Source organism: Oikopleura dioica, chromosome PAR (genome assembly GCF_907165135.1).
Source record: "Oikopleura dioica chromosome PAR, OKI2018_I68_1.0, whole genome shotgun sequence".
In the NCBI taxonomy this organism is placed as follows: Eukaryota; Metazoa; Chordata; class Appendicularia; order Copelata; family Oikopleuridae; genus Oikopleura; species Oikopleura dioica.
The window spans coordinates 10,448,990-10,468,491 of record NC_137293.1 but is presented as its reverse complement, the minus strand read 5'-3'; the positions used below and the strand labels follow the sequence as shown (position 1 = coordinate 10,468,491).

Sequence of the window (19,502 nt, the reverse complement as noted above, 5' to 3'; positions counted from 1 at the left end):
TTTCTCAAAAAGGGAGAAACTCAGAGGAATCTTAGGAACACTGCATTATATAAGCGAAGATAAAATGATGCGCATCTCCGATGAGATCTCCGTCTTATCTGCCAAGTCATAGAAACATGGAGAGCCTGGTGTGCTCTGATAAGTTTCCGCGAATCTCCGAATAGAAGAATAAAAACAAAGTTATTCCAGCTTTCATCAGTTTTAGAAGGCACATTTATGTAGAATTATCTGTTTTTCATATTTCAATAAACGCGAGGTCTGCTCAGCAGGCTTATTCAAATTCAATTACTTTGACAGCTACCCACTCGTAATAACTGACAAGAAGTTGGAGTGTTTTTACAACAATTTGTTACGGATTTGAAGTATCTTGACCTGTGATGCTTCTAAACATTCGCGTGAAAGCTCCGTGGGCGCTCGCGAGTCTCGCCCCTCATAAAACATTTTTCCGGGGTCAGAAAATCGTTTTGCGAAAAGTTTCAATAATGAAAATTTCAACATTTTTATTCACCTCCGGTATCTATGTATCCGGATATGATTTTAAGCGACATCGCCGGAACAGGCGAATGTCTGAATGGAGACTAGCTAGAAAATCATACAAGTTCGATCATCCGAAAATATCGAACAAAGAAGCTGAAGAGACATTTAGAGAAAACCTCATAGAATATGAAAAAGAAGAAAATCCAACGACGATTCTGAATTTTTGGTCAGGAGGACTTCCTCGTTTGCAAAAAATCTCGAAGCATTGTGGAGGATGCTGGCTCACCAATGACAAACACGTTGAGTACACCGCCGATGCGATCATTTTCGATCATACAAGATACAGAAAAAACCTGGAGGTGGAAACTGGAGTTATGCCGGATTTCGTCAATAGAAACACGGATTCACAATACTGGGTTTTCTGGCCGAGAGAATCAGCTTCCAAGGGAATCGAAAAAGGAACAAATCATAAGCTTGTCAAAGAAATTCACGATTGGGACGGCGCTTTCAATCTCACAGCTTCTTGCAGACTGGATAGCGATGCAATCCGCCCCTACGGAAATATGAATCTTCTTCTAAAGAATTATGTCGGAAAGTCTCAAGAAGAAATTATCCAAAGTATCATGGCAAAGAAACAATACAACAACGGAAAACACACAGCGTGGATGGTCTCTAACTGTGATAAAACTAATGGAGCAGTGGCTCGCTGGGAACTTGGACAGCAACTCATTAGATCAGGACTTAAACTTGACGGCTTTGGCAGTTGCTTTGACAATAACATCAACGGAAACCCATGGCAAGTGAAAGATCTTGAGACAGAAGGAGCCATCGGAAAATATAAATTCTATCTAGGTACTATTTTACAAAAATTATATTTCAATTTTAAATTAAGAAATCTACTTTTTATCATGTCGACTCGTAACAAATTTTTCAGCGTTTGAAAACTCACTTCACTGCAATGGCTACATATCCGAGAAATTTTGGCGAAATTCACTTTTAACGGGAGCGGTTCCAGTTGTCTATGGACCATACAGAGCTGATTTAGAGGCAGTGGCGCCGAAAAATTCATACATTTTCGTTGAAGACTTCAGCAGTCCTAAAGAACTAGTCGATTATCTTGACTATCTGGATCAAAATGACACTGCTTATGCCGAGTACCATCACTGGCGAAGCGAAACAGAAATGGAAAGAAATGGGAGCATGATGACCCACGATGACGAAATGATCTGCCAGCTTTGCCAGAGTAAGATTTAGTGACAATATTCAGTAGATTATTTAGCCGAGTTTCCTCGTCCCGTTAGACGCTGAAACACCGTGTTTTTCGTTAAAACAGTCCCGCAAGAATGCGGATCATAACGCACAACGCGTGTTTTTGTTTCAAATATTTATGGATTGAACATGCTTTTCCTAAATGAGTCTCTTTTAACTACTCTATTTTTTACCCTTTATTGATGCTAAATTGAATCTTTAAGAAATAAACGAGCGTAAATCTCTTGGCTATCCAAAAAGGATGATCAGAAGTGTCGCCAGTTGGTGGTGGTACAATGTTCACGATGAAAAGTGCACTGAAGGATTTGACCTGCCGAAATGGATCACTTCTTACCCGCCACAGACGATGGAAGATACCTACGATGAAATGAAGGGAAATCTGCTCGAAAAATCGGGTCCAAGATGAGAAATAAGATCCTTTGTTTTTTAAGAAAATCGATGCTGTAAGTTTTCTGTAAATAAAAGTTTAGGGAAACGCTCGGTTCGTGTACCATTTGGTATTCGAATACCAAATCTCCTCAAAATTTCAAAGTTTATTCAATTGATTTTTCTGATCGGAAATTTTCCCCGTATGGCTTTGGAAGTATGAATGATTGTGGCTGTAACTGTGGCTGTTGCTGCAGTTGTTGTCGTGAAATGGTTAAAGGACGCACAAGTGGTGTTTGCTGGAGTTGGACAATTGTTGCATTTCCTGGCTGAATCGCGAGATGTATTCCCTTTGGCTGTGACAGCAAATTTCCTGATTGCTTCATTGTTGCGGGGACTTGTCGGAATATTTGCTGTGGTTGCTTTGTCAGTTTTTGATGTTGATTTTCGGCTAGGGTAACGCTGTCTGTTTGAGTTGCTGGGGCAAGGTTCTTATCGATGATACAAGATGGGCAGACTAAAGAATATTCACGTATTCTTTATCAGAAAGGCACTATACCTTCATAAACATGCAGGCGACAAACGGGCGCGAAGCAGAATCCGCAAGAGGTTTGAGTTCTACCACCTCTTTTTGTTAAATGTTCGCCAAATTTGCAAATATTGTTCACTCGTTTTCTAATTGCATGATCAATTTCATCGTCTTCTTTGGAGACTGGATACTTTGGGCAGCAAGGTTTCTCACCAAGCTTCGCCGGGGTCGATTTCACGTGAATAACTAAAATTATTGTTGACGCTTTTTGCTTTTGCTGATTATTTTTAACCTTCATTAGGCTCTGATTTGATCATACTCTCTTCAGCCATTTCATCCTCCTCGACAACCATAATTTCAACCTCGTCAGTAGGCTCTTCCTTGATATCAATCTTCTCCGGATTCTCCTGAAATTTCATTTTCTTCGCTTCAGATTCCATCTTCTTTGATATTTTTGTCTTGCGAATACTCTCGGCCAATTTAGCAGCTTGAATTGGTATGATCGATTCCGTTTGGCTTAACTTGGCTATCAAATTGAAGAGTTGGAAACTACAACCGGCTGATAAGAAATTTTTTAGCCTTTCCTTGACGAATGAGCGGTTTCTTTGGGCTCCGTTATCTTGGGAAAAACGACATATTGATTGACACCTTGAGGTTTATTTTCGTCGGCCTCGAAGTATCCATGCTCGTTCAAATTATAGACAACTTTACTTTTTCCGAATCTCACACTTTAGAAAAATTACACTAAAGAGGATTCTAACGATGATCTTTACCTCAAGAAAATGTCATAGAAATCGATTTCTTCTTCATCAACTGCAGTTCTTACTATTTTTTGCAATAAGAGCCTCTTCAACATCTTTTCCATTCTCTCAAGTTTACTTCAACTCGCTTTATAGCGAGAATATATTGACGCCGCGAATGGTAAACCCAACGACCAATCCCTTGGCGGAATCTAAAATATGCGCCAATCGCTGCCGAGTGCGCACGCCTCGACGTCAGCCCCCGCGATGGGTTAATGATTCGAGGTCAGCGACGAAGGCGGAACCTACGCTGATCATTGATTTTAAGAACTCAGACAGTAAATTTATTCTCGCTTTTCAAGACAGGTCATTATTGAAACGAATGAGTTGGTGGTTATTTCACGCTCGTATTTAAATCTTATTGACATCGTTGTTTCTTCCATTGATGTCGATTGAGATCAATTTCAAATAAGAAATAAGGGTGTCTGAGATCTCCTGACATTTTCCTAGTTCTCCTTCGGTGACGAAGATTTTCTCTGCAACTTTTTTCAGTTCTTCGTCTTCATCAGGCTAAAATGCGAATCATGTGAAACTGTATCAACAAAGGATCTTAGTTATACCCAGAGAAGTTTTCTAGTTCTGGCGAACATATTCCAGCGAGCAGCCCGGCTGAGCACATTTTTCAACTGACTTTTCTCGGCCTCGGGAATACTCTTCCTTGATTTCAATTCTGAATTCTTCTATTAGAACTTTCTATTTAGAAAGTCCAACCAACCTTTTATCAATTCATCCGGTGGCAGCCACACTTTCTCGAGTTTCTTAGGTTTGTGATTGTTTTTCCTTGATCTGTGATTTTCCTACAAATTTGTGAAATTGCATGGTAAAATTGAAAAAACTACTTTTTTCGGGGATATATTTTTTGGTTGGGTTTCTTTAGGTTCTGGCTCTTCTTCGATATTTGAGAGTCTTTTAGTATCGGACTGAGGAATGTCGAACTCTCTAACATCATCATCTGCCCAGTCAAAATCTTCTCTTTCAAAAATTTTCAATAAAAGGTTATTGAAAATTTCTCTTATTGAGATTTCAACTCTTGCCCAGGAGACGTCATTTTTTATCTATTTTCTCTTTGTTTGAAAACTTATATTTACTGGAAGATTCTATCAGAATTACTTGAGAGATGAAATATCCGACGCGCTGTAATCAATATCATAAATGGAATATAATTTTTCGCATCGCTAAGTTTTGGAATTATTCACAAATATAGGGGGACGGTGAATCATCTAAGGTTACATAAACTTTGTACTCTTTGTAATCGATCATTATTTGCTCGAAATAAATATTCTGCACCTTCATTGAAAATTTGAAAAGTTTGAAAAGCTTTCCATTTAGTTCATCTTCCATGTCTCCCTATTTCATTTCAACTAGCAATATTCTCCCATAGGGGCCTTTTGAAACATATTTTACGAAAAATCTATTGCAAGTCTAGTGTTAATGTTGCATTACGGAAGTGAGGAAGATACGTGGATAAGACGAAAACAGGCGCCGTTTCAGTGGAACTCTCCAAAATCAGCCCATGCTTCTTTCCGGATAAGAAATTAATCTTTTGTGTGTCAAGTCCGGTCCAGCAAAATATTCATGCGCCGGCGATGAGTACCTGATAAGAGATTTTGATACGCGCGATAAGCAACGATCTCTCGTCACTTTTCCGCTTGATGGTGCAACACATGTACCCAAAATCCGTCTTCATTTAAGAATACGTCTAAAATTATGGAAGAAGCAAACGTCGGCATGATTTTTTTCTGTGAAATGATAAGATCAGCGGCGGGATTTTCCGCACTATCGTAAATCGTGAATTTTACTGTTGCTGTAAAAGTGCAAGTCGAAAATTATTTCATTGTAAAGATATTGTCAAATTGTTGCCTTTTTGAACGCTTCTTTTTATTTCTGCCAGTTATTATTTTGCCGAAACTGACACCTAAAAAATAATTTTAACTTTCAACTAGGCATTAGTTTGGAAAGTTTTGTTGAATCATTCTTTGCATAAAATCGCTAATAAACGGCTATACTTCTCCCGAAATCTGCATAAAATTGAATGAGGTAACTCTAAATTCTGATCAGATGGTGAAACGGCAAATTTGGCAGGAGAAGGGCGCTTTACGTTACGTGGATTGAATTGAATTCATCCCTAAGCCAAAGTACTTGACGGGGCTCTTTTTTTCTAATGCGCTCAAAGTTGCGCCCGTGAATAGAAAACACCTCACTGAAGGAGCGGATCGACAATTTGAATTTGTAGTCACTGTAAGCGTTTTTCGTGCAATTATAGAGGAGCGTTGCATTTTTTGCAGCAAAATGATAAAAGAGCTAAAAATGCCAATTGATAGGTAAAATAAATTCCGAATGAGGTGGACTAAAAGCACGTTTTTGTTGAGCATTTTTGAAACTAGCTAAAAATTGAACTCACCAGAAAACAAATATTTGTAAAAAAAAGAACGAATTGCCACATGTCACATGTGGCAATTACAGAATGATTCACACCTGAAGTTCATAGTTACTAAAAACATCGTCACCAACCGAAAACAGCATATAGAAAAAAGGCTAGTCAGAAAAAGCGTATATTTGACAACACGCAATGGTATATTTTGGACCTGGCAAAAAGTTAGTTTTTGGAAGGCAGGATGATCTCAGCCAAGCATGACTAGAAAGGACTTAGGGAAACCGAGAAAGGGTTGACATAATCAATCCCCGAGCAGCTCCACGACGACCAGGAACAAACAGTTTGACACCATAGATACCGCCGGTAATTAATATCAGGGGTGACCATTTGGGCAAAAAATTATCGTCGGGCCGACCAATTGCCCGCCCAATACCAAAAATCAAGACCCGGGCCGACCAAATGCCCGACCAGTCCAATGTGCCCAGAATGCCCAATCGGGCAATTGGGCAATTTTTCGGGCAAAAATTTTCCCAACATTTCGTGCTTGTTAAAACTTTAATTTTTTAAATTTCTCTCAATAATTTATCCCATGTTAAAGATTTGGAAGGTTTGAAATATATTTAAAAAGCGGTTAAAAAATAATTTTGTAAAAGATCGATCAGGTTGTCAAGAATAGACAGCTAACCATTAAGGTCCACTTCACACACTCTTGCATAACCGTCTCGAAAAAAGGGGTGCAAAAATGGGGTTGGAAAAATGAGTGATAAAAAGATCTGGAGGTCAAGGGTAGACAGCTAACCATGAAGGTCCACTTCACACACCCTTGCAGAACCATCTCCGCAAAGAAGGGGCTGAGTTAAGGGTAGGGACAATTTCACAAAAGGATCAAGAGGTCAAAGGTAGACAGCTAACCATAGAGGTCCACTTCACACACCCTTGCAGAACCTTCTCCTTATATCTTTTTTCTTGTTTGTGAGCTTAACGACCAATAAGCGGACAGGAAAACGCCCACGTTCATGATTTTCCCCGGTGGGCATTTGCCCAACTGCCCGATGGTGCCCAACTGCCCAGAAAATGCCCAAATGCCCGACTTTTCCAAAAGTTGCCCAGCCTATTTTCAGGCGTTGAGCCGACCAAATGCCCGCCCAAAAGCGTTTTTGCCCGAAAATTGCCCGATTTGCCCAAATGCCCAATGCCCAAATGGTCACCCCTGATTAATATCTAAATAACTTGAACCAGGTTCGCGGAAATTCGACTGGTAACGAGTTTTTTGATCACTTTCTCAGGATCAACGTTTTCGTCATTATCACACGTATTGAAAGACTTACAATTCGGAGATTTATAAAAGTATTTCTTTCTGACTCAATCCGTTCTAGTTTGATCCCTTTAATAATAGCCTATCACAGGAACTGATGCAATTCTTCTCTAATTTGGAGAGTCCTTATCTCTATATTCGGAAATAGGTAAGAGTTGCAAATCTGTTAGATATCTTTCTGGCTTCTTCGGGAAAAGGAAGAATGTGTTGAATGGGAAGTGCAACGTGTTCTCCTTAGAGACTGGATCGATCTAGATTACGAAATTATATGCGTATCGTTAAATCGGCAGTATTTCCTCTGGCTTAGCCGCGCATTTTCTTATCTGGAAAGGAACTTGTTAGTTGTCAGAAAACAGCAGAAGTGGAGCCGTTTTAGAAGCTGTTAACTGTCGTGGATACGGTAAGGCGGCTCAAGTAGAGGTAGGTGGAATTTTCTTGCAGCTTTGAATGGATAAGTTGCATCAAGACGCGGCTCCGCCTTTTTCCTATGTGAACCGGAATCATGAGCTGATCATGAATTCAATTTTCGCCCTCCCCTTGCATTTTCCAAACTGAATTTCGCTCTAAGCTATACGTGCTAAACAACGAATTTCCAGCGAAGAAAGTGCTTCTTATACCCGGATACTCATTTATTAAATTTCAGTCACTTATTTGTTGTTTTCTTCGAAGAAACTTCCATTTTTCTCACTCTAAACCTGATTCGTATATTTTCGTTATTTATGGCTTGAGCCTTTAGAAAGGAGCTCTGAAAAGATTCGCGCTAATAGACCTCTGTGCACTTGGTAAACATAGGTTGTATTTATGGTCATGTAAATATTGGGAAAGAGTAAAATGCTAAGGTCAGTATGGCATATTTGGAGCTCAGCGCATGGCCTAAAACGTGGATAGGTTCTTGTTACAGAGGCTTTTGAATTTCAGACAGGTCACCGGTAAAAGTTTTGGTGGATTTCAATTTGAAAACGTGAGCAAAAGGGCCATAAAAACCCACAGAATTCATGAATTTTTGATAGTTGGTTCGATATAGAAGGATCTCTTGGAAGGCTCCTTGAATTTCCGGAAGTTTCAACTCCAAAACCTTTTCCAAACGTTTCCTGGCTTTTTTAAACCTCATACTGATTCCAACCTCTTTACAAGATTCGTTGTCTAATGAGCCCACCTCTAGGAATCTATTGAACGATCAAGAATTCATTGCTACTCAAGAAGTAAAAGTGACAAATTAATGAGCTCATTTGTGCGACTTTTCATTTAAATTACGTTGCCTCTTACTGATCCTGGTTCAACCACTTTTCGGATTTGCGAAACGTTGCGGTATTTTTTTCGTGAACATGTTGGATCCCTTACTGAACATTGTTAGGATAGTCCGGTTTGTGGTTGATCAATTTACAAATATTCAGCAATAATAAAAAAGGAGAATGTTGTTGAGCTCCTTTTTGAGCATCTTGTCAAGAGATTTTTGCGGATTTAGTGTTGATTGTATAGAATTTCGCGAAAAAACCCATAATGCCTGAAAAAAGGAGGCTTTTTGGTCATCTCATCGATCAGAGTATTGAGGGTAATCTCAACGTTAGTCACCGTTACACCTTTATAAAGGTAAAGTTCTCAGAATCATACTCTAAAATTTAAACCCCCATTAGATAAATAGCTTAATAAAAGTGATTACTGACAGGCTTCTTATCGAAGAGTTTTTAAAATATACATTTAATTCGGCGATAACATAAGACAAACACAGAATCAGTTTCTTTTTCTAAAAGAAGCGATGATTGACCATAAAATGACGATTCACCAGGATAACCCAAAAGGTGCCAACTTTTTTAGCTATTGCTTAGACGTACGTAATGTATATTGCTATATTTACACGCAATGGCGCTGAGTACGCGCGGCGTAACGCTTTCGTTTTCATGATTTACGCTCTCTTGCGCGGGGCAGTCACAGCGCCATCTATCGCAAAACGCGCACATAAAATCGTCTCGCAGGGATCTGATGATCACAACAACTCGATTAAAGAGATAAAGATATACTGAGACAAATATGAAGGTGAGTAAATCATTAGAATATGAAAGATCTTTCTCTGAAAGATTTCTCTTTGTTGTTAATTAAGATTTGCGATTATCTGTCCATATTACTCAATTCAGACTTCACTGTTACTTCTTGGCTTATCAAAAGCAGCAACAGAAACTCTCTGCGAAGCCGAATGGCTCGGTCCTCAGCCAAATTCCCAGCTTCTCTCCTGCCCAGGTGGTCGGATCAAAATCAACAACGCTGTTTGGGGAAGAAACTTTGGCGAAACCGATGTTTGCTGCGGCAAGAACAACAAAGTGTGCTGGATCAAGGAGGGAACTCAGTGCACAATGTCCGCCACTGAAATGGTCTCGGCAAAATGCAATGGAGAGGCAGAATGCATGCTCTACGGAAATCTCAACGGGATCCTCGGAGACCCGTGCAAAAAGAAGGCGAAATACTTGACCGTCGACTACGAATGCGACTACTCGACCAATGACTCAACAATGTCCATCTGCGAGGCCAACATCGAAGGACGAACAGATTCATTTTCGTGTCCTGAAGGAAAAGAAGTCTTCATTAATTCTGCATCATGGGGACGAGAGAAGGATAACTTGTAAGTGAAATTTGTATTGATGCATCTAAAAGTCATTTCTAGCTGCTGCCCAAACAAACAAGAAGGTCAATGCAAAGCTAGCTCCTGCAGTTTGGCGTTGAAAATAATGACGATTCAATTTAGCTATAATTTTATTGAAAGGCATTTAATTTCAAATTTTTGAAAAAATATTCAACCCACATAAGTGCACCATTCGACGCCACAGCTCTTCTCGCTGCAAAATGCGGTGGAGCGTCCGATTGCTCATGGAGCAAAGACGATTTTGCTCTCGAAGATCCTTGCGCTGGAACTTTCAAATACATGAAAGTTGACTATGAATGTCGAGATCCAGCGCCACTCCAGGTAAGTAACGATCAAAGCAAAAGCTTTATTCAGGAGAACAATTTCTACAACTGCACCGATATGGTCAATGCTTTCTCTGCAAGAATGGGAGAGATCATTGAAAAAGCTTCTGACGGCGTTGAGCACATTTACAAGGTATTATATTCGTTATCAAAAGCTGGTAAATTTTTTGTTCAAGGGATGGCACAGCCACCGAAACATGGCCTTTCCCCGAAACATGCTCAAAATTGCACAGCGACTCGAGAGTTGCTGGGGAACTTGCGAGGATATCGTCCAAATCACTGATGTTCAAGAAACTCTGACCATGGATCCCGAGAGCATGTCGGTTGAAGAAGCTTATCAACAAGCACAAGCCGCCTTCGAAGCCATCAAATCGTGGACAACAGAGAATGGAGCTACTGGCGCTAATTGCGACTCAAAAGTCCGCCGAAATATCAATCACAAGTTTGTTGAGAGAAAAGCCGGTCACTTCAAGGTAAAAAATTGAAATTATCAACCGTTTTAAAAATTTTTCAAGCACTTGGTCTTTGGAAACAAAAAGCGCAAAGCTCATCTTGAAGCTAACCACGGATGGTCCCTTTAAATCAACGACACACCAAATCTTCACTGTGTAAATTGTACATAAAATTTAATTGTAAAAGATACTATTATTCAAAGCGAAAATTTGAAATAATCAATATTCTGCTTTCATTTCTTCTCTGTGTTATTGTTCTGAATAAACACGAATACTGCAATTTAAGTTGTTACTGTCTCTAGAATCAGGGGTTATTTGTAAAAATGAAAATAACAGATAATTAGTTTATAAGGCGCCTCTGCAGGTGATAGTCGATTTTCAATAAGTAAAGTCCTAAATGATACTGATTCTAGTTAGATGCAGGCCCATCGCAAAAGAAAGCCAGGGCCAAGCAAGAAGCATGCGGTACCCTTCGAAAGCGTAAGTACTGGATCAGCGGGTTTTGCCCCAAACTGCTTATGTTTATTGTAATGCTCACTTAGAATTAGTCTCTTTAGAAAATCCGGGATTCTTTCAAGCTATTTAAAATTTAAAAGCTTCCAGACAGCGCCAAGTTCAAGTTCTCTCAAAAAGAAGCAGTTTCGGACACTCTTTCTGTGATTGCGTCTCAATCATTGAGAGAAACAAATGATCGAATATTATTTATAGCCAACAGTGGTGCGAACTCGATATCCAACGCTGCCTCTGTTTACTTTCGAAGAGTGCTTCGATTACGGTCGGTATGCGGAATCTCCTCCAGAACACAGACACTTTGTGCCGCGTTACTCAAAGCTCAAGAAAGCCGGTGGAAAATCAATTACATTTTATGAAAAGTGGAGACGTATGCAGGTACGTACCTTAACAGCTGATATTAGGGCGTCTAATTTACTGTTTCTAGTATGATATGAATTGTGTGATGAAGAAATTTATGAACAAAGCTCAAGTTAATCTATCTGTGCTCCCTCCGTGTGCGAATTACAATTTGTGGAGACGGCCAAGTTGGAGAAAAGCGTATAATAAACCGTTGGATGAAGATCCATGTCCAGATTGCGATGTTCGTTTTCGCTGGGAAAAGGTAAAAGAGCCATTTTTGCTGAACGTTTTAGTACTTTTTGGATCAACACACAAGTTGCTCCAAAACTCAAGGTCGCCTTGGTGACGCGCCTAGATGTTTTGCAACTTCCGGCTAATTTCTATACACATGTGAAGCACCTAAACTAGGAAGTGACTTCAGAATGTTTGGAAGACGAAAGTGGCGCCGGCTTCGATCCTAAGCGAGTCACGCTGGCCCAGGAATCAGTTCAAGGACTCTGTCATCATGATTGGACTTCCACAGCACATTGCCATTGGATTCCTCAGATTCATCAACGAAGAGCAGGCAGTTTTTGAGTTCTTTGATCCGGCAGGACCAACTGGCGACCGAGAAGGCGTACGAGAATTGAGGTACTTTTTCAATTATCGCTTTCTCTCTAAGTTTACATTTAGAAAATGGGTAGAACATGATCTTCCCCGAAGAATCGGAAAGCCAGTGGAATTTCACCAATGTCACCGGAAAGTCAATTTCCAGCACGATATCGATGATGTGATGTGTCAGACATGGATCTGGTACTGGGTTTATTTCAGAATTATCCACGAGGTAATTGCGTTCATGGAAGCTTTTATCTTGTTACTGATCATCTTTTAGATGTCGCCAAAAACTATCGCTACGCATGTTCGTACCTTGATTGACGAAAACAGAAGTTTAAAACATATCCATCGATTCAATTGCTGGCTCTCTGATTTGTACACTATCGGCTTCAGAAACAAGGAAACTGTCTCTCAAACAAATATCGGTAAAAAAACTTTGAATCTTCTTTTATTTTACTTGAAAATTTTAGCTCAATCTGAAACACCACGTGACCCAAGAACAGAACCTACCAACGTCCCATCGACTTCTTTAGGCTCTCCTAGACGAGTCAGGTAAGAGAGAAAAAATTGAGAGATAATTAAAATATAAATCAGGGATGTAAATTCGCATAACTACGTTGAGCCAGTCCGCAGGCGAGCTGAAAAGCGCAAAAGATGTGAGATGATGAGATGCGATAGCATTTTCAGAGTTCTTGGATTCGAGAGCGAGCATTTTGATAATCCATTTGACTGTTCTTAGCGCTTCCATTTTTATGCCATCCCTGATTTATTCTATCGAATTACGATATTTTGTAAACAATTTCGTTTTAGACATGATCGCTCTCTAGTAAGAGTCAGTCGTCAACGTCCAAGTCGGTCATCCAGGGGAAGTGTATCTCATCGTCAATTCACGTCAGGCATGGGTTCAATTTCATGAACAGTAGAGAAAAAACATGTTAACATTAACTATTTTTTATCAAGCTACACAAGTCTGTAGAGTAGGGTCGGGCATTATCACGTGATGACCGCTGGACACGCTCAAATTTTTTTGGGTGATAGCCTGGGGGGAACTGATCATAAAAAACATAGCGGCCCTTGCTTAACCCATCAACACCTTTACCATTTTAACCTGTTTTCTAATTAGCCCGTTTTTGGCCATTTTTCACGAAAAAACGTATTTTTACTCGATTTTATACGGAAAAAACAAATAATTATTCTTAAACAAATAATTGATCTTAAAATGCAGACTTTCGTATTTTACTTCGGGCCGTCTCAGCCCCGTTCCTTGATTTTTGCATAAAATCGAGCAAAAATAGCTTTTTTTTTCAATTTAAATGGCCAAAAACGAGTTAAACAGAAAACGGGTTAAAATGGTAAAGGTGTTGATGGGTTAAGTAAGGGCCGCTATGTTTTTTGTGATCAGTATCCCCCAGGGCATCACCCAAAAAAATTTGAGCGTGTCCAGCGGACATCACGTGATAATGCCCGACCCTGCTGTAGAGAAAACCCTATTTCAGTTCAAACCGGAAGCGTCTCCACAGTAAACCAAAATCGCCCAAGTCCAAGAAGAGTTGAACGAACTATCAGCAACGCTGGTTCTGGTGCTGGGACAAGCTCAAACATCTACCGACCGCCGCATGCTCGCCGAGCTCTATCGGATCCTCAACGTGCGCGGGCAATTTCTCCGCAGCCAAACGAGCCGACCCTCATTCGAAAAGAAATCCGACGAGCGCGGCCTTAATTGCGAACTCTCAAACGAACCTTGCCTGATTGCATTTTGCTCTTGCATGAATAAATTTATATATTTTAAAAACAAAAAGTCATCTGTATCGTTTGAAAAATTAAATAACTGCGGATGTGATTGAAGAAAATTTTTCAAGTGCTATCGAACGAAGAGTGTCTTATACGATTAAGATTACACGTTTACCGGATACAATTGGATCGTAGCCAGTCAGCGCTTATTTTAAGAAATAGTGAGGAGCCTTCCGACTCTAGTAGTTTACTACTTTACTATACTTCTAAGCAAGTAACTAAGGAAGAACACGTAGCAAGCGAAACTAAATACGAGTTACTCACGAAACTCGCTGAGGTGTTCTCTTCCACCGAAATTCCGGAAACCGCAAACTACTAGTAGATTCAAGAGGCGATTGAAACTCTCTTGAATCGAGATCTTTCCTAGGGGAAGAAATATGCATATTCGGCCCCGGTTTTAGTTTAATAATATGAAAAGGATTGATAATGGGACGTGGCATCAATTATGAAAATTGAATATACCAGCAATCTGTTCAACTTATAATTGCGCAAATACATTATATCCAAGGTCGTTTTTCTAACTTGTCCGTTTTTATTTGGTAACATGTGAATTAGCTGAAATTTGAACTTTTAGAAAGCTTTCTCAGTATTTAAGAAATCTGATGACCAGATGATTCTGAAAGTGGATTCTTGTGATCAGCAGGGTTTGCATTGAGTTCATAGTTTGCGACGAGGATTTGATCGCGATCGGCCTTTTGAAATTCTCCTCTGAGTCCGATGTAGTAGACCTGATAATTATTTATTGAAATCAGGAAAGACTCCTGTACCTTAGAGATTTCGTCTTCAACAGAACTCGGGAAGAAAAGTGACAAATGAAAAACGTTGCTAAACTTGGCAGCTTTCAGTGGATATTGCAAATCGCCTTTTGGATCTGGACTACGGGGATTTAACAAAATTGTCAAGCAAATAATCAAACCTCAAATCGATCTCCTGGTCCGCTGTTTTGCTTTGAGCGTCATCAAAAGTCATTCCGGGCGAGTTCTTGAAGATTTTAACTTTTGTCGGTTGCTCCCCGTCTTCTCCGCCGATGATTATTATTGAGAAAATCTTTACGTTTCCATTAAAAGGGATATTGAACAAGAGCTCTGGGTCACAGTCAGAATTCACAAAAGTCTCTTTTTCCATCCTATCTTCATAGCTTTTGAAAACTTTTCGACCCGAGCCGTCGACTTCTTCGCCGAGACACTCGAAAGTAGAGTCGTTGATCTTCGTGTATAAACTTATAGAGGGTCATTTAACGCTATCTTGCTTGATGATAATGCGAGGATTGGCTTGAAAACCCTGCCTGAAATCAGTTGAAAACTCATACTGCAGCGAGTGATCACAACCTCCCCCACAACTATGCGAATGCCCATGCCCGCCCATTCTATAAGAGCACGATTAGACGCAAGAAACGGCGCGTTCTGCAGAATTTCTCAGCGAAGACTTTTTGTTAGAAATGTTCAATAATTTTGTATTTTAGTTTTTAAAAAGAAGATATTGCACTTGATAAATACATTAATTGCGATGAACTCTGTTAAGATTATTTCTCATTTTCTCTAAGATCGGAAATTGATAATAACTTCTCCCTCGATCTCCCAAAAGAATAATTTAATTAGAACCAGGATGTAATTTTTCCTAATGTCATTTTGAAGATACAAAAACTGAAAATAGAATGATACGCACCGGATACATTAACTCACCGGCGACGAAACTTTTTGGGAACTTTTACAGTCGTTACTTTTACTTATACTGGATATCCTTCGGAAATATAAGTTATATTGCACGAGTTTGAGATGAACAAAAGCACAGAATAGAATGGGGTTTAACAAGGTCGAAATTTCAAATAATGAATTGTGCCTAGGTACAACAAACGATAGAGAATAAGGAGGATAATACGTAGGCTGCACGATTCGGAAAATTCTAGTTCTCAGTTTGTTAACTTAGTAACTGACGGATTTCTTTGTGTACGTGAACGAGAAAGTCGACATAGGAGGTTGTGCCGGCGCCTTTACTGTCTTCGTTCTTAAAATTCGGTAAGCGCGAATTGCTTACTCAAAATAGCAACAAACCATTAGTCTTCGCATTCGCGATTCTGTTATTTTGGCGTCTGGATGCCCACATCGAATAATTATTGGTTTTAAGTTTCGTCCTCTTAGCGTCGCTAAACTGGCCATCAGCTGATTCATCGTACTGTTTTGCTCGGTTTCTAGCTTTGGAAGACCGTCGGGGACCTCCAGGGGAGAGTTGACTCCCCAAATTGATTGCACGTCGTTTGGAGTGACATTTTGGCCGACCCAGATGTACAATTGAAGTCCATTTTCAATAACATAAACCTAGAGAGTGTAAAAAATTGCTACACGGTGAATATTACCTGTTCTTGTTTGAATCTTTCGATAGAACATCTCAAAGAAGGTTTGGGAAGTGCGGGATCCAACGCAGTATTAAGAATAGGATAAACACATGGATAGAAATACGCGCAAGAAGCTCGAACATTCATCTGCAAGATTTTCTGCCTGAGATAAGCCCGGTCGTCCGTATTTGTTTCGTGATGGGGGAAAATGCCGTCGTCGCATAACAAAGAATTCATATATGCTGGCATGACCTAGGAATTGATTTTAAAGGCAGTAAAGAAGGGCAGGAATTTACCTTTAGTCTTTCAGGGAGAATCAGCTGGCCAATTGAGCTAGGATCAGCGCAATGTTTTCGATAGGTAGCGAGAATATTTGAAAAGCGTTGAATTAATCCTAAACACTTTCTGTTACAAAATTGAAACGGGATGGGCCGCTAACCTTCTTTGAGCTTCTGTGGCGAGGTGTCTCTGCAACTTCTGACCGCCAGTTTGGAAAAGAAATTCATCATCGCATCTGTTTCTGCAACTTTGTATACGTCCGCTAGTTGGCTGATTACGCCGAGCTAGGAAAGTTGAGAAACGAAACGTATTCAGTTAAGGAACCTGTAAATTGTGAATTCTAAGGCGTCTTTCGCCAAAGACAGAAGTGTACAGCAGTGCGACTTGAACAGCTGCACCTTCAGATTCGTTCAATTTATCGTCATGTTTCAACTCGATTGCGATTCCCTTATCAGCATCCAATGCAGCCAACTCAACGTCCTAGAGCAAGGTAAGTTCTAAGGAAGAGAATGAACAACAAACCTGTGTATTTGTCATATAAAAAGAACCGACAAAATCAACAGCTCTCAGTCCAGCAGTAGTTCGCACTTTCAAAATAGCGTCAAACGCCGTTTGTCTAGTAACAGCTCGAATCGCATCTGATGTAAATTGTTCCCTGTCCTTGTTGATATCAAAAAACTAAAAATTTACAATAAGAATCGAGAGGAAGCGAAATAAAACCTTACCGGATATCTGTAAAGTGTGCCGCCTGTGAGATGACAGACATGTGCCATAGAAGCAACGTCAACATACTGAGATGGGAAGAGGAAGAGTTCCACAGAAGTTGACGCAGCAACGAGATCTTTTCCAACCTTTTCGTAGATTTTGTCAGCAGCTTGGAAGAGGAATTTTTCTTTGTCAGTACCTAAAAATTTATTTATAGAGAAGAAACAACAAAGACCGCACCTATGAGTTTTCTGTCATCTCTGTTCTGCAATTTTCCAGGAGCAGCAACAGTGGGCAGCGAAGAGTGGAACAGGAACAGTTTACCAGCGCGTTGGCAGGAATCAAAAGCTTGAGCGGCGGCTTGAACGACTGGCAGGAAACATGCATCAGGAGCTGGTTGGGGATTTAGCTTTGAGAATTCCGTTAGAGAAAAGAATTCAAAACAAATAAATACCTGTGGAATTTGACCTAGTAATAAATCAATGTTTTCTTTGCATTTGTCTGGATCGACGAGGAAACCGCGCTGTAGAGGCGTGAAGATTTCTTCCAAATCTCCAACGACCTGATAGAAGAAATTTATATAAGAACTTTGGTTGTATATAAATATATATTTCCAATATTTGCGGATCAGTATACCATCATTTGGGGCTGGCTCAGGTCTTCGCTCAAATTGAAGAAGGAAATTGTATGCGAGTAAGTCACAAAACCGACTTTGACGGGACATTCTCCAGTTTCGGGATTTCTCGGTAGACTGTCAAGAATTTTAGGAATAGTTTCACAGACCATGTGCACCTAAAGCAATCTCAACGAAAATTCAAAAGAGGCAAACTTACGAGTCCTGTCCGCATGGCATTATACGAGACATCGATAGCGAAAATGAATCCTGGCGGATCAGGCAATTTATTATTGGTGCAATAGTCTTTCGTTGCGAGGAACTCATAGCTGCCACGGCACAATTCTGGCCTCTGCTGGCGATCCATTCGGTAGCCCATATGATCGGTCATTTGGAAGTAATGCTGAGGCACTTCTGTAACAGCGTGGCACAAGTGACACTGGAAGGATCTGCCGCCTTCGATAAATCTCCACTGAGGGCAGACGTATGCTTTGCATCTTTTGCATCTCAGAGGACCGAATTCTCCAAAATCAGCCAGGAGAACTGGAGGTTCTCCTTGATCAGGTTCAGCCATTGCGTTAATACTCAATGTCATCGGGATCTGCGTTTGCTTCGCCATTTCGGATGTAGCTGGAAGAGAATATAAAGAAGATCGAACGTATCTGGGGGAACAGGAACCGGCATCTTGGATTCCCCTAAAACGCGTTTAGTTCGTTGCAAATATAGTAACTATCTTAAAGGGTGGTCGAAGATGTTAGTTTGTTAAAAATGAAGATGACACCATCTAATTTGGTGCACCTCAAAACCTTTTTAAGATCACTTTCGTTACTCCTGTACTTGGATCTATCGTTTTCTCATAAAATAACCTTTTAATCTTTGTCGTACAAGCAGGTGGAACTGCACCCTTATCTGTCGTGTATGTCTGGTCGTCGAAAATTGCTTGATCATTTTGCATTACTTCGATTGGCGATGGAATCGAGTCTGGGTCCAGTTTTTGTCTCTGTTGTTGTGGATAGCCACCCATTCCAGCTCCAGGGCCCATTCCTGGGCGCGGTGGGCCACCCATTTGTTGTGGTGGCCCTCCCATTGGGGGCATTCCAGGTCGGGGTGGCATACCTCCCGTTTGTGGGGGCATACCGGGTTGTTGGGCCATCCCAGGCTGTGGAGGCATGCCTGGTCGTGGAGGCATTCCTGGTTGTGAAGGCATGCCCGATTGTTGAGGCATTCCAGGCTGTGGTGGACCGGGCATTCCGGGTCTCGGTGGACCATTATTCATATGATTCATTTGAGGGGCTCCTGGACCCATGTTCGGACTTGGCGGCATTCCTGGCATCGCTGGCCTTGGTGGCATTCCTGGCTGTGACATTGGAGACATTCCGGGACTTCCCATAGGAGGCATTCCTGGTGTTGCTGGCATAGCAGGTCTAGGAGACATTCCTGGATTCTGAGGAGGTTGACCTGGCATAGCCGGCCTTGGCGCCATTCCTGGCTGTGACATTGGGGGCAAACCGCCCATTTGTGGCTGCATCGGCGACTGTCCCGGCATCTGTGGAGGCATTCCTGGTTTAGGCGGCATGCCTGGCATCTGTTGGTTAGGCATCCCTGTCGACATTACTGGGGCCATTCCCGGGGCAGAAATTGGAGTTGGACCGGGCTGGCCTGGGCGAGGAGGGCCGAGATTCATTTGTTGGAACTGTGAGGAAGGAGGCTGGAATCCTCCCGGGGTCCGAACCCATTCGGTTGCATAATCTTAACAAACCATAAACGAAATCTGCTTTTCAGATTTTGAATCAGAG

At 40.9% G+C, this 19,502-nt stretch overlaps 7 protein-coding genes across 10 annotated transcripts; 3 read left to right on the top strand and 4 right to left on the bottom strand.

The window, feature by feature from the left end:
* Positions 1–480: 480 nt before the first annotated feature.
* LOC145705792 (4-galactosyl-N-acetylglucosaminide 3-alpha-L-fucosyltransferase FUT6-like) lies at positions 481–2,270 on the top strand. Its single transcript, XM_081783276.1, has 3 exons — positions 481–1,329; positions 1,412–1,720; positions 1,950–2,270. The coding sequence occupies exons 1-3, from the start codon at positions 483–485 to the stop codon at positions 2,150–2,152; spliced, it is 1,359 nt and encodes a 452-aa protein (XP_081639402.1). The 5' UTR covers positions 481–482; the 3' UTR covers positions 2,153–2,270.
* A 9-nt stretch (positions 2,271–2,279) lies between these two features.
* On the bottom strand, positions 2,280–3,571 carry LOC145701776 (uncharacterized). Its single transcript, XM_081778993.1, has 5 exons — positions 3,415–3,571; positions 3,220–3,369; positions 2,934–3,151; positions 2,672–2,887; positions 2,280–2,629 (listed from the first exon to the last, which is right to left on the bottom strand). The coding sequence occupies exons 1-5, from the start codon at positions 3,504–3,506 to the stop codon at positions 2,280–2,282; spliced, it is 1,026 nt and encodes a 341-aa protein (XP_081635119.1). The 5' UTR covers positions 3,507–3,571.
* Positions 3,572–3,792: 221 nt separating this feature from the next.
* Positions 3,793–4,701, bottom strand: LOC145701775 (uncharacterized). The gene is made up of 6 exons (XM_081778992.1): positions 4,672–4,701; positions 4,552–4,616; positions 4,281–4,413; positions 4,157–4,238; positions 4,002–4,111; positions 3,793–3,951 (listed from the first exon to the last, which is right to left on the bottom strand). The coding sequence occupies exons 1-6, from the start codon at positions 4,699–4,701 to the stop codon at positions 3,793–3,795; spliced, it is 579 nt and encodes a 192-aa protein (XP_081635118.1).
* Positions 4,702–8,624: 3,923 nt separating this feature from the next.
* Positions 8,625–10,816, top strand: LOC145702455 (uncharacterized). Of its 2 annotated transcripts, none has more exons than XM_081779682.1 (6): positions 8,625–8,720; positions 9,263–9,744; positions 9,787–9,825; positions 9,921–10,221; positions 10,265–10,561; positions 10,604–10,816. In XM_081779682.1, exons 1-6 carry the CDS (start codon positions 8,631–8,633, stop codon positions 10,667–10,669), a joined length of 1,275 nt encoding a protein of 424 aa, XP_081635808.1. In that variant the 5' UTR covers positions 8,625–8,630; the 3' UTR covers positions 10,670–10,816. The 2 variants fall into 2 exon arrangements, with proteins under 2 accessions (XP_081635808.1, XP_081635809.1); XM_081779683.1 differs by lacking the exon at positions 8,625–8,720 and adding an exon at positions 9,124–9,164.
* An 88-nt stretch (positions 10,817–10,904) lies between these two features.
* Positions 10,905–13,721, top strand: LOC145704277 (uncharacterized). 2 transcript variants are annotated; one of them, XM_081781728.1, is made up of 9 exons: positions 10,905–11,020; positions 11,249–11,428; positions 11,478–11,654; positions 11,814–12,022; positions 12,065–12,215; positions 12,264–12,411; positions 12,457–12,538; positions 12,797–12,882; positions 13,483–13,721. In XM_081781728.1, the coding sequence occupies exons 1-9, from the start codon at positions 10,958–10,960 to the stop codon at positions 13,704–13,706; spliced, it is 1,320 nt and encodes a 439-aa protein (XP_081637854.1). In that variant the 5' UTR covers positions 10,905–10,957; the 3' UTR covers positions 13,707–13,721. The 2 variants fall into 2 exon arrangements, with proteins under 2 accessions (XP_081637854.1, XP_081637855.1); XM_081781729.1 differs by lacking the exons at positions 12,797–12,882; positions 13,483–13,721 and adding an exon at positions 12,581–12,744.
* Positions 13,722–14,295: 574 nt separating this feature from the next.
* LOC145703122 (PITH domain-containing protein GA19395-like) lies at positions 14,296–15,145 on the bottom strand. The gene is made up of 4 exons (XM_081780436.1): positions 15,063–15,145; positions 14,694–14,996; positions 14,545–14,653; positions 14,296–14,505 (listed from the first exon to the last, which is right to left on the bottom strand). The coding sequence occupies exons 1-4, from the start codon at positions 15,140–15,142 to the stop codon at positions 14,368–14,370; spliced, it is 630 nt and encodes a 209-aa protein (XP_081636562.1). The 5' UTR covers positions 15,143–15,145; the 3' UTR covers positions 14,296–14,367.
* Positions 15,146–15,204: 59 nt separating this feature from the next.
* On the bottom strand, positions 15,205–19,464 carry LOC145704267 (protein transport protein Sec24C-like). 2 transcript variants are annotated; one of them, XM_081781715.1, is made up of 13 exons: positions 18,573–19,464; positions 17,927–18,401; positions 17,730–17,885; positions 17,548–17,655; positions 17,334–17,502; positions 17,114–17,292; positions 16,911–17,066; positions 16,713–16,868; positions 16,549–16,672; positions 16,406–16,503; positions 16,131–16,361; positions 15,829–16,092; positions 15,207–15,781 (listed from the first exon to the last, which is right to left on the bottom strand). In XM_081781715.1, exons 1-13 carry the CDS (start codon positions 19,388–19,390, stop codon positions 15,695–15,697), a joined length of 3,021 nt encoding a protein of 1,006 aa, XP_081637841.1. In that variant the 5' UTR covers positions 19,391–19,464; the 3' UTR covers positions 15,207–15,694. The 2 variants fall into 2 exon arrangements, with proteins under 2 accessions (XP_081637840.1, XP_081637841.1); XM_081781714.1 differs by having other exon boundaries at positions 15,205–15,781; positions 17,334–17,655.
* Between the last annotated feature and the right edge of the window lie 38 nt (positions 19,465–19,502).